This window comes from Humulus lupulus, chromosome 1, assembly GCF_963169125.1.
Source record: "Humulus lupulus chromosome 1, drHumLupu1.1, whole genome shotgun sequence".
NCBI lineage: Eukaryota > Viridiplantae > Streptophyta > Magnoliopsida > Rosales > Cannabaceae > Humulus > Humulus lupulus.
Genome location: NC_084793.1, coordinates 274,499,739 through 274,512,978, shown reverse-complemented (window position 1 = coordinate 274,512,978; position 13,240 = coordinate 274,499,739). Strand labels below are relative to the sequence as shown.

At 32.7% G+C, this 13,240-nt stretch overlaps 1 protein-coding gene and 1 long non-coding RNA gene across 2 annotated transcripts; both read right to left on the bottom strand.

Moving 5' to 3' along the window:
- Window positions 1-721: 721 nt before the first annotated feature.
- Window positions 722-1,172, bottom strand: LOC133806865 (uncharacterized). Its single transcript, XR_009879086.1, has 2 exons — window positions 1,022-1,172; window positions 722-918 (listed from the first exon to the last, which is right to left on the bottom strand). It is a non-coding gene; the product is annotated as an uncharacterized LOC133806865 (long non-coding RNA).
- Window positions 1,173-1,616: 444 nt separating this feature from the next.
- Window positions 1,617-6,138, bottom strand: LOC133806857 (auxin-responsive protein IAA8). The gene is made up of 6 exons (XM_062244945.1): window positions 5,956-6,138; window positions 4,321-5,010; window positions 3,991-4,217; window positions 3,637-3,778; window positions 2,786-2,847; window positions 1,617-2,124 (listed from the first exon to the last, which is right to left on the bottom strand). The coding sequence occupies exons 2-6, from the start codon at window positions 4,977-4,979 to the stop codon at window positions 2,087-2,089; spliced, it is 1,128 nt and encodes a 375-aa protein (XP_062100929.1). The 5' UTR covers window positions 4,980-5,010; window positions 5,956-6,138; the 3' UTR covers window positions 1,617-2,086.
- Between the last annotated feature and the right edge of the window lie 7,102 nt (window positions 6,139-13,240).

Here is a 13,240-nt window from a genome sequence, read left to right as displayed (position 1 = left end):
AATAAAAAATAAGTCAAAATGTTACCTTAGCTGATTATCCGAAATAACCACAGTTGCTTTTCATTTCAAGATTATCCTGCTGTATGTACGTTCCAGACTTCATTGCATGAGGCTGTACTAACCCAATGCCCCATATCATATGTGACTAGAGATATTCTATAAGTGATATCTACTGAAATTGCTTAGTATTTGGTCAACTGAACTCAGATTTTGATGAGATTTACTCCAATTTTTCAAGGCTGTAAAAAGTTGATCAGAAAACTGATTTTTACCCAATTTTTTATAATCTAGAAATAATGCTATAGCCCTTTGCTTAAGGACAACAAGGTAGACTCAAAATTGAATTAAACCACACAGCAAAAAATAGCCTAGAAAAACTAAATCTTGGCTTATGCAGCAAACACGAGTTAAAGGGATCTTTCTTTCACATAGAAACTGATTAAAACTTAACTAGTCACACCACAGCTTAAAGCTCCTGACTTCAAATTTTTATAGGATAAAAAGAGTAAAATCTACTACTACTACTAATAATAATAATAATAATAAATCTCCCCTCAATTGACTAAATTAGATCATCTATAGATTTTTAAAATAACAGAATTTTCCATGAGATTTCAGTTGATAAACAAAATCTGAGACAAAATGTAGTCAAAGTTAAAATAAAAAAAAAATGAGCGTATAAATAAAGTTATATGAATATTAAAAAAGTCACATAATGAAGAAAAAAAAAATCGGATTTCTATAAATATATTTCCATTTCTGAAGATCGCACTACACGTACAAGTTAAGTAATTGTGATGTGTATTTAACCCACACTTCTTCAATCATTTCTCATATAATGATTTGGCTCTATAGTCTAGCTGCTCATCGATCCTTTTGAAGAGTTGACCCAAATCCCTTTTTGATTAAACAAATCCGCTGGCAAATAAACGAGTAGAGGCTTGTTTAGAAAATAAATGGGTCGTATTTGATTTTTTTTTTCTTTTTCTTTTCCTTATTGAACTACAAATTAGGTACATACGAAATAAATCATTCAGAATGGAGATAATGGGATCTGGGTCAGGTCCATTCAAACAGAGTGGAACACACATGATGGAGAACATGGGAAGGTTTTAACCTGCTTTTTATGCATCATTTGGGACCATAAAAATTAGGTTACTAAAGAATTAATAGCGGAGAAGACAAAGATAAGAGAAAATTATACGAATCATTCATCCAAATTAAAAATCAAATAAATACAATAAAAGAAATGCATAGGTTAGGATAGTGTTTAATAGAACAAGGGTAAAAGAAATAGTACACCTGAAATCAAAATTACCATACTTGTTTTATTATGGTATATGACAAAAATGTACATCATAATAATAAAAAGTAATATTTTAAAAAATAATAAGAAGAATGTTAATAATAATCCAATAAAAGAGATTTGGAATAACAAATTCTTAAACCAATGAAAAGATTACTGTAAATGAATAGACTTTCTATTTCATAGTTATTCCATAACCAGACATGCTTATGAATTGAAATGATATACATTGATACTAATAGATTGAGACTCATCGCGAGCCCCAAAGCTTTGAGAATATTGATTTGTGAGTAGTTTACGTTAATGAAAATTAAATAGAAGAGAAAACATAGATATAGCTTAATCAGACATACACAAGTCGATAGGAAAGGAAGATGAAGAGGCACAAGATCCACAACATCTTCAATGATGTATAGATCATCAGATACAAAAAGCCCTTAGTAAAACTAGTTTTGGTATATAAGAAAAGATTATCAACTCCACAAACACTAACAATAACAATAATAATCTTAATTGACTTTCACAAGGTTTTGTAACAATCAGGACTCCCAACTTGGAACTGACACACTTTTTTCTTTTCTTCTTCTTCTTTTCATGCAATCAAAACAAAGACAAGAAACGCATCTGAACCATCATCTGCTGTCTAGCTGAGGCCATCCCATGTCAACATTTTTCTATCTTTTTTTTAACCTTCTTCAGCCTCAGAGTTCATCCCCATTTCCTACTCCGAATCACGACTTGGGACTTGGCAGCCAAAAAGCAGTTGTTTTCAGACACTAGTTAGTTTCTGTTTTGGGATTTCTCCACTGCCCTCGGAGCTAAGGGAACAAACCAAAAGTAATTAGCTGTTTGATTCTAGTCTCTAGTGCAAGAATAGGATACAATCTTTCATTTAGTGCTAACCAAACACAAATTGCTTGATAAATGTAAAGTTTAGGCTGAGGCTAATCTAACATTCTGAAAATTTTCTAATGTAAAGAATAAATTGTAGGATACCCGATCAGGCCAGCCCCCATAATACAATATTTAACACTAATCAAAACACCTTCAAATAATGGAACCTGAAATGTCTGTCCTAATGTTCTGACACATCAAACTCTGATTGTTTGAATTTAACCATCACAGCTCTAAACATCCAATTCAAAAAATACTAGGGAGTTCGATTTCTGATGTATACAAATTCACTACCGGCAATTTGTCATTAGTTATGTTGTGTAAATGAGAACAATAGGTGTATACCACTTTTCCAATTTCATCACTCTAAGTGCTTTCGATCAATTTCATTTCTTGTTTATCCAAGTAAATCCACCTCTATATTTCCAATCAAGAGATTCAAAACAGTTTGGGTGAGATGAGAAACCTAAACATGTATACACATCTTACCTTATGAGATGCTAACATATAAACATTACTATGAACTTATATAATTTTAAGACAATGCTAGTAACAGTCAGAATCAAGAAATTGTAGAGAAAGTACCTAAGCCAATGGCATCAGAGCCCTTCATGATCTTTAATTTCTTGCATGAATCAATAAACATCCTGGGACAAAACATAATTAAAGTTGGCAGGAACACATTACATGAATAAATGATTACTAGCCCACTGCCCCATTTATAAACTAAAAACAAAGAAGATGAGCACAAGCTCTGATTTAGATGATAGGATTCATACAAAGACCCATGCCATCAAATAAGAAACTATCGACTTAAACAGCAAGGTTATGTAGTAATACTGATACTCAAGTTTCTTGGATCACTAAAATGTAAAAGAATACAAACTATTACTAATTACAGTTCTGGAACAACCCTTCACTTACTTGTACAGCCTCTCACCCCTGTCCTATTTTTTTGGTCGTAGGTCAATAATAGGTTTACACATGTCATCGTATCTAAAAGGTGTGCATACTATATTATGAATTCAGCTAATAGTGTCCATCTTTCTTATCTTTTTTTTTTTTTTTGCTTATAATGTCAATAATAGGTTTACACATCTTTCGACTTTCCATCTCTAAAATGAATGCATAATATATTATGCTTTTTAGCTCATTTACTGACTTAATTGATAAAACACCAATCCCTTTAAGAATTTAAAACCTAATCTCTCTTTCAGAGTGCGAAATACGCTAGACTTTAAATATCAACATCTGTATAACATTATTGTCCGACAGAAAATATTGCATATTTACCCTGACTCTTATATAACAGCTACATAAAAATTTACCACGGTTTAACTTCATATTACTCAACAGTTTCTCTCTACTTGGATCACAAATGATTGTGTTTGCATGAAACCAAGATCAAGAAGTCAAAAAAACATTAATTAACTTACTGCCATGGGACATCACCAACAAGCATCCAGTCACCATCTTTGTCCTCGTATGTAAGCACATATTCAGATCCATGGAGGAGATCCCTTAACTTGCTCTCACTCAGCTTTTCCTTCCCTGGAGCTCCATGAGATCCACATTGACCTGAAATAGTAATAATACAAATAGGTGGGTTCAGGCCAAAATGGGTTGCCTTTTATTCTTGTTCATCATATAATGTAAATCAGATGGATCTACTTTTGAATACAAGAAACATGAAATAAACATGTGTGTTTTGTCCATTCCTCTTATTAAAAAAGAAGGGCAAAAGAAGGAAAACAAATGATATCTAGACTTAAACACCAAATAAATCTCACCTATCGTGAAACAGCTGAACATTTTTTCCAGAGCAGAAGACAATTCTTGATAAGTAGAATAAGTTCTCAGATCCACCTTTCTCAAATAGGGAGCACCATCCATGCTGACCTTGACAAAAAGAGCTCCAGGACTTGGTTTCCCATCAACTTCTTCATTGTTCTTTGAAGTGGTGGCCAGTGAATTCTTCCTAAATGACCTTATAGGAGGCCAACCAACAACCTGTGCCCTGCCACGACAGACAGCAGCATCTTTAAGTACAAACAAATATGGAAACATATTACATTTTGTTGCTTTAAACAGCAAACCCCTCCTTCAAATTGTTAACTTACTTTGAGGCGGGAGCATTGTTGTTAGAAGCAGAAACATGATTCTGGTTGGCTCCATTAGTAGCACGAGATCTTTCTTGCATACCTTTTGTAGAGACCTCTTTCATTGTGGCTGGCTGAGCAGCTGCAGCCCTTGATGGTAGCATCACATTTATTCCCGAATTACCTGGGAATTTGCCTTGTCCAACAGATTGTGGAGATTCAGTATCAGAACCAGATGCATACCGCCAATTTCCATCACCATATGCTGAAGTTTTCACCTCAGAGAACCCATCCATAGCATCAGAGAACCCTCTTTTATTGCCCAAAACAACATTCTTTTGTGATGAAGAGCAGATCCCATCTTTCAAAGGAAGCAGAGGAAACAGTTGCTTCTCATCAAGTTTCCCTGAGCCCAGCAAACAGAGGTCAGATTCACGTTCTGGTGACTGGGATCCAGGAAGGCCAAGCCTCAACTCTGTAGCCTTAAAATTCAGATTGCTTCTGTTCTCATCAGACAAGTTTGAAACTGCAGAGCTGTCAACCGAAGAACAATCCGACAATCCCAGGTAATTCCGTTCTTTTAGTCCTGACCCATTTTGGGATATACAGTCAATGGGAGAAGAGGAAGCCACCAGAGTGCTGTGTCCTTCCTCTTCACCACCCAGCAGTGGTGGAGACATATTACGACTTTTTAATAATCAATACTGCACACTGATTTGAAACCAAAACATAAAATGGAAACAATGAATTAAGAGCACAACATTACATATATCAGCGAAATAAACATCTAATCTAAAATTCGCTTCAATAAATATTCAAAGTTTACATGCAACAACCATAACATGGCATTGTATTCATCTAAATAAATGTCGTAGATATTAAATAGTAAATCAATCCGCACGAAAATTTCAAATATAAATAAAGAAAATAAACCCACAGAAAATAGACAAAATGAAAAACTTATTCTTTTGGCATTAAAATTTGGACAAAGCAATACAGCACAACCATCAAATAGGCTACAAAATATTATTACTGTAAGCTTCTTCTTCTTCTTCTTTTACTACTACTACTTCTTTTTCTTAAAAAGAAATGAAATATATAAGTGAATGAAAATCTTAAAAATAATATAGCCGGCTACTAATCTTTGGTGGGTTTGTGCATAGAGTATTATTATTATTCTAATGGAAATAAATTTAAAATATAACTAAGAGTAAATTTCGTTCTTGTTAAACCCGCAAAGAAAAAGTCAACTCTACATTTCTTATTCATTTGCATCACCTGAGCTTTAAATGGTCAAATACCGACAAGTCATAACTTCATCAATACCCTTTTTCCCCACATCCAAAATTTTTCCCGGAAGCCAAACAGGCCAAAAAGAGGGAAGAACAGAAAGATAGAAAAATAACCAGCTGAAAAGATCTCATCCAAAACTCGAAACTGAATCACCACTTCCCTAAACCTCAAAAATAGTTACAACACGCTACACGAAACCTCACTACTTCCACCCAGAAAAACCTCAAGACCCAAACTAACAGCATCACATAACACGGAGAGTAAAGGCCAAGCACACTCCGATTTCAACCAACAAAGCTCAAAATGAAAAACACACTGTAAACAAATTCATAAAAAAAAAAAAGGAATATTCAAAAGAAGTACCTGGAAGCTCAAATGAATCACAGAGGGAGAAAGAGAAAGAGAACGCCGACTTAAGCTTTTTCGAAAATTCGCAGCTGAAAATGCATCAAAGCGAAGGGGAGAGAGAGAGAGAGAGAGAAAGCTCAAGGCCCTTCCATTAAGCAGAAAGCAACAAAAGCTTTTTTAGGCTGTGCTCGCCGAGGAACTCGTACTCTTACAAATAGAAAAACAAAATTAAATAATTAATAATAATAATAATAATTAAATACCAACTAAAAAGGCTCACACCAGACTTACCAGGGGCAAAACCCGAAATAAAATATTGTCGTATTTTTCACTTTATCTTTTGCTTCTTAATAATGACATTTTTATTTTATTATTCAATAATAAACTCACTCTCATACCCACAAATTTTTGTTTATCCCACTTCCCTCACTTTAATTAATAGATAAACTACTATTATTATTATTGTTATTTATTTTTCACAATTTTGTATGAATTAACACTTTTTTATATGTCTATTTGTATAAAAATTTGTAGTAGGATTAAAATGTCGTATAGTTGATAAACATTCATTCATGTGAAGAAAAAGAATTTGATGGCAGCTAAATTTGTACAATAATTATTATAGTTCATGTTAATATTTAAATTATATGTCTCATCGTGATAAACCTTCAAATATCATGATACCGTTTTACTCAATTTTAATTATTGAATGGTTTTTACCATTTTTTTTTATTACTATATTAGTGAAAAAATTATACATTTTTTTGTTTTCTAAAAAAAATTAAGGAGTGATTAGTGAGTAAATGAGTAGTATTGAATATTGACTGACTGAGGCGAAAAGTTTAGTCAAAGAGGGGCTGTTCTGGTTGGGGGCTATTGGCTATATTGCGCTTGTTTTTGGCAGAAGAGCTTTCTAGTTCCAGCTAAAATGCGCTGGTTTGAAACTGAAACATCGAACATGCCCCTCAATCCTCGATTGACCATTTTACCCTTCGTGCTTCTGTAATTTCAGAATCATTTCTTTTAATGGTAATAAATACATGTAACTGGCACCCATATTAAAACTTGCTTGTAATAAATAAAACATTAAAAAAAACAAATTTATTATCATATATTTTTTTTTTTAGAATAAATTTATTATCATATTTGAGTACTACTTATTTTTACACGACCATTCTTTGTCATATTAAATGCCATACATTTACATTTTAGGGTAGTGGATCACACAATGAATAATTTTTTTTTGAAAGAACAATGAATGGAACAAGTTTATCTGTTTAAGAAACAAAAACATAACATGTTTATCTGTTTATGGAATGGAACAAGTTTTGCAATTAATAACAGACCTTTATAGCTAATGCATTTAAGAAGAGTTATGATTAGTGCTTAACCCTAATCTTTCTCCCTTTTTGACTGTAGACATTAATAGATTTTTTTTTTTTTTTTTTAAAAAAGAGTGAAAAAGATGATGATGAATTATAGTACGTATTCATTTCTGTTTCCCAGCGAGTTGGCCAGGTATGGTGGTATAATTTTGCTCCTTTTTTCTTTCTTACTTTATTGTCCAGAATATGAGTAACTTTAGCATAGTGACAAAAAAATAAATATCTAAAAAAATAAAAAAAAGGAAAATAATAATAAGAGGTAGTACTAAAATTTGACATTTTTCTAATAAGAATATATACAAAGTGAGCAGACACATGTCACTTTGTTTAGCCAAAAGATACTGTGTTTCAACCACTCTTTGTCCCTCCGAATCCTCAAAAATCTTTCTTTTACGCCCAAAATGTATTAACACTACTAGGGAGTACAATATTCTCAATTAATTGATAATAATTTAGAATCAAATATAACAGTGGTTGTTGTTGTTTTGTAGTTGATGATGATGATGGTATGGGATTAGGAAGAGTGTTTGGGAGGCGAGAAAGTGAAAGGGGCAAAAAGGGAAAGAAAAAGAAAGGGTATGAGAAACGTAAGAGGAGCATTAAATAGAGGGGAGAGTGGGAAGGGGACAGAGGAAAACAGGGGAAGCAAATGTGATTGGGGGACAAGAAAGCGGCATTTGAACTCGCTTTGCCGGCTTCTGACCAAGACATCTAACCCTCTCCTCTCCTTCAAATCCACTTTTTTCTTTTTTCCATCATTACCCCTCTCTCTCTCTACTTATTTATTATATTAATTTTTTAAAAAAATATATTAATAAAAGTGTTTTAATAAAAAAGAAAAGAAAATAAATAAATAAATAATATTGGGATATGATTGATAAGGAAGTGGAGTGGAGTGGAGTGGAGTGGAGTGGAGTGGAGGTAGTATAGTATGCACGCTTGGGGGGACAGAAGCATTGATGGGGTCTATGCATGCCGCATTACCACATCATATCATATCATATCAATATCACTTCCTCTTCTTCTTCTTCTTCTTATATTTCTTTCATTCCATCAATCTCATTTTCTATTAATGCTACTTTCAACTTCCTATTCCTATTCTACTATTCCTTCTTATTCTTCTTTCTATAATTATTTTCTCTATTTCATTTTCATGAAATAAATACTAAATAAAACAAATATATATGTATATTTATTACAGTTGCAGGCCCTGTTTGTCCTGTACAAGATTAATATTTGATCATTACTGTACACAGAATAAATAAATAATTATTGCAAATGAGAAATATTTAAATTTAAATCATATATTGAAAAATAGTATGTAAAATGATATACATGGGTTAAAAAAAAAAAATCTTCGGAAGTAAAATAGGAATAATATTTATTTTCAAAACAAAATTAAGAATTATGTTTAGTATGAACTTATTTTGCCCTATGTTTGTTACCAAGGAAAGGAAATAAGAGAAAAGAAAAATGTAGGAGGGTTAGAAAATTAGAAAGAAAAAAAACAAATGAAAATATATTTATTTTCTAGTTGGTTTGGTACAAAGAAAAGAAAGAAAATTTGAATGCTATAAAATTAATACATGTCCTTAAAAATTAATAATATAAAATTATTAAAATTTTACTTTTACTTATTTGTAGGAGACTTTTCTCTCCATTTTTTTCTAAATTGGAGAGAAAAATATTTAGTAATAATTGAATTCATTATGTGAGTTGTATTATAATATGACTATGTTTGCATGTTTAAGTGTATTAAGCATGCATGTGGGCTAATTTCTTATTAGAAGAGCATTTTTACAATTTTAACTCATTGATGGCATATTTGTAAATATATGTATTTTATGATTGAGATTACATTATCATGTGGATATATTTAAGTTATTCGGCACGAGGTGATCCTAGTGAGCAAGTTAGTGGTTTAGTCACAACGAGGTCCAATACCCGGCTTGGGGTGAGCCTAGGGGTATTTTAGTAATTTAGTACATTACCGGGGTTTATCGAGTAATGGAAATTTATTGGAAATATTGGAATTAATTGGGAAATATGGTTTAATTTGAGATTAGTGAAATGGTGGCAAAAGACTAACTTGCCCTTGAGTGCATTAAAGAGCTTGGGTGAGGGCTAAGGGCGTTTTGGTCATTTCCCTTGCCCATGAGGTAACTTAGTCAGCTGAAAAGGAAACTTCTAGAGTTTACAAAACACCAAAATAGCAGCTCACATTCTCTCTCTCGTTCCTCTCTTTTCTCTTGAAGCTCTTGGTGAGAGTTTGATTATTTTGAGGAGGAAAAACTTGGAAATTGGAATATTGAAGCTGGGATTGGAGTAGGAGGCAGCTTAGTGTCGTGATTATTCATTGAGGTAAGATTGTGCTCTGGTTTTTTATGAAGTTCTGATGTGGTTTAAGTTTTGGTTAAGTTTTAAACTTATGGTTGGGTTTTGATTTGGGTTAAGGATTTGACTTGGTTTTGGGGTGTTTTATGTTGCTTATGATGTGTTATTGAGAGTCTTAGACTCATTTGGGACCTTCGTTCAACTTTGTGATGAGATTTTGGGAGTTTTGGCTCAGAGAAATTAATGGGAAAACCCCAGAGAAAATCTGGGTTCGCGCAAGGGAGCCGCGGCGCTGTTCTTTCGAGCCGTGAGGCTGGGGGCGGTTCAGGGCAAAGTGGCAATGGCTAAGTGTCACGGCGCCCGTTAGGCTATGCCGCGACGCCAAGGCATTTTCAATGGCCTAAGTTTTGTAGTTTAGGGCATAGGCCCAGGGGCTCGGGGGAGGATTTCACCACCCCGTGTGGTGGAATTGGAGGTCCCGAGAGTACGGGATTAGTCTCGGGGTTCATTTATGGAATCGAATGGTATTGAGAACGTTATTTATGGGTTGTGACTAGGTTATCGCTAGGGCTCGGGAGATGATCGTTCTTGGGAGTCGTGCTTTCTTGCTTGCGCTTGGACCAAAGGTAAGAAAACTACACCCAATACGTGATATATGTGACTAGGGTTTGGGCCGGTTGCTGAACATGGTTATGATTAGGGCCCAGGCCCTTGTGAATGAGCATGATTATGACTATGATTATGCATGTGATTAGTTGATTAAGCATGCTTGAGTGCTTTGTACCTAGATAATTGTTAAATGATTTATGTTTGTTTATATTATCTTATTGAAGGGCTTGACTTATAAGTCAAGAGTGGCAATAGCGCGCTGACCGCCGGCTAAAAGGCTTGACTTATAAGTCAAGAGTGGCAATAGCGCGCTGACCGCCGGCTAAAAGGCTTGACTTATAAGTCAAGGGCGACAATAGCGCGCTAGACGCTGGCCGATATGGTTAGGCCTAATCAGGAGCGTGGTATACGCTTGACTGACCCTATGGTCGCTTAGAAAATAAAGTGTCATGTACGGTTGGCTAGCCCTAAGGCTAGTTATATAGAGGATAGGGCATTGGGCCCCAGGGTGACTTTATAGTCACTTACCCTAGGGCAACGAGCCCCTGTTGTGACCTTGTAGTCACTTATTTTAGCAGAATACATGCATGAGTAGAGTTATTACTGCTAGACATGCTAATTATGATTCTGTAATATGTTGTTAATTGCTTATGATCATGTTTAAGTTTTCTTGTTGATCATTGGCTCACAGGTGCTATGTGGTGCAGGTAAGGGGAAAGGGAAGCTGGACCAGCCATGGAGAGCTTCAGTGGCGGCGTGTATATATGTGGCTGCTCAACCATCATGGCCGAAGTTTCTCAGAGGGACTAGGGTTAAAACTTATTTTGTCGCTTAGGCCGGCTTGTTGTAACATTTTGAGTTGTAAATAACTTTTTTAAATGTTTATTTTGGGATCCCATGTACGAACTTAATATTTTAATGAAATAACTATTTCTTTCGTCCAAAAATTTTAACCATAAACCATTAATCATGTTTAGTTACATATTTATGGCCAAATTACTTATTTAGAGAGTCTAGCACTGTTTAAAATACACAATGTAACGGTCTTGGATATCCAGAGCATTACAACTACCATTGCACTTGTCACTTTTGCATACCAATGTGACCCTTGATAAAGATGCATAAACTTAGCCTAAGGTCATCAATTGCTATATATATATATATATATATTGACATTTGCCTTTTCACTTTCTTTGATCACTATCACCTTGTCACATTGAAGACAATAAAACTCAATTTGATCTAATGGACCAAGATACCAGTAAAACCGAGCAAGTCTAATTGTTGGAGATACTCTAAGTTTGCCTATTTATAGGCCTCAACCAATTCAGTTATTTTCAAGTTAAAACTTGAGGTGTAGATTTTTTCTTCTGAGAAATTTGCACATTCTCTAGATTTCGCATCGAAGTACCCTCGGCTAGTATCACTATAGAGATTAGCATAATTATTCTAGTTTAAACCTAGTCCAAAATCAGTGTTTAGATCTTAAGCAAGATAAGTGTCACTTGGTTATAATCTTGTACTCACATTAGTTATAATAATTTTTTAGTTGTGAGTAGGTATTTTAGTTGGTATTGACAACTGAAAAAAGAAAGAAAAAAAAAGGCATGATAAAAAGACAAATGCGTAATGTTTGGTAAAAAAAAAATATAAAGGTATAGGAATAACAACTTACAACACTAATTTATTTATTTATTATTTCTATTTTTTGAAATGGCAACACTAATTTATTTTAAAATTACTCTTTCTCACGTGTATTGTAACTTTAAAATTGAATGAGTAAAGGTATAATAGTAATTACCTACTAAAACTTCATGACTTCATCAACTTGAAAACGTATTTTCTCTCATTTGAAAGTGATGTTTTAGTGAATCTTACTCAATTTTTTACAACTTATTTGTGTCTTTCATCACCTTATGTAGCTAAAATTAAAAAATATTTTATTTATCAAAAAATATATATTTTATCTCAGTTTCCTCTCAATATTTTTTCACGTTTTTCTCTTTCAATAAGATAGAAATTATATTAAATGGTTGAATGGACAAAGTTTGATACACATATCATAATAGCTCAATGTGTAATTATAAATCTCACTAAGGGAGAACCCACAAAAATTAACCAAACTATTAAAGTTAAAGAAGCAAAAGTACCAAATATAAATAAATAAGTTAGTCATGCAATCTCCAATGTATTATGTAAATTTTGTATCAAATTTAGCATAAAAAATAAGTTGATGTTATATTTTTTTTACCATTTGTAATTGTACTCTAATGTATAAGAAGCAAATTTAGTACAAAATAATTATCATTTAATATTTATTGAGAGTATACAAAAGTATTTTTTTTTCATTTTTTATTTTCCAAAATATAGTAATATGGTAAATAAAGAGGTTGAATTTATTGGCATAATTTTTAGCATTTGCCAATTTTGACATACTTTTTAGAACACACCCTGCAATGGTGTGCCAAATTAGTGATATATTCCTAAAATGTAACTTACTTTATAAAATATTTGCTCCAATAGTGTGCCAAAAATTGTGATAAATTTGATACATAATATACCATAATGCATATTTTGCATCACCAAAAATGTTATATTTTTTATTTACTTTTATATCATTTTTATTAATTTAATATTATCTTTATCTATTAGCATTTTTTTATTTTATTATTATCTTTAACTATCACTAGTAAAATATAAAGAAAAATTATTAGTTTTTTAATATTTTGAATAAATATCAAATGAGCATTAATAAAAAGTTAATTTTTGCATCAGTTTTTATAATTATGCAATTGAGCATAATGCTAAAAATTGTGTTAAATATATCACATATTGATTTTTTTTTGTCAAATATTGCACAATATTTATATTTTCCATTGAAGATTGTCTTAAATGTAAATGTAGATTTTTTACTTCTTTTTTTAATTCTTTAGTTGGATATTAATAAATTCTTCATATTTTAAAGAAATATT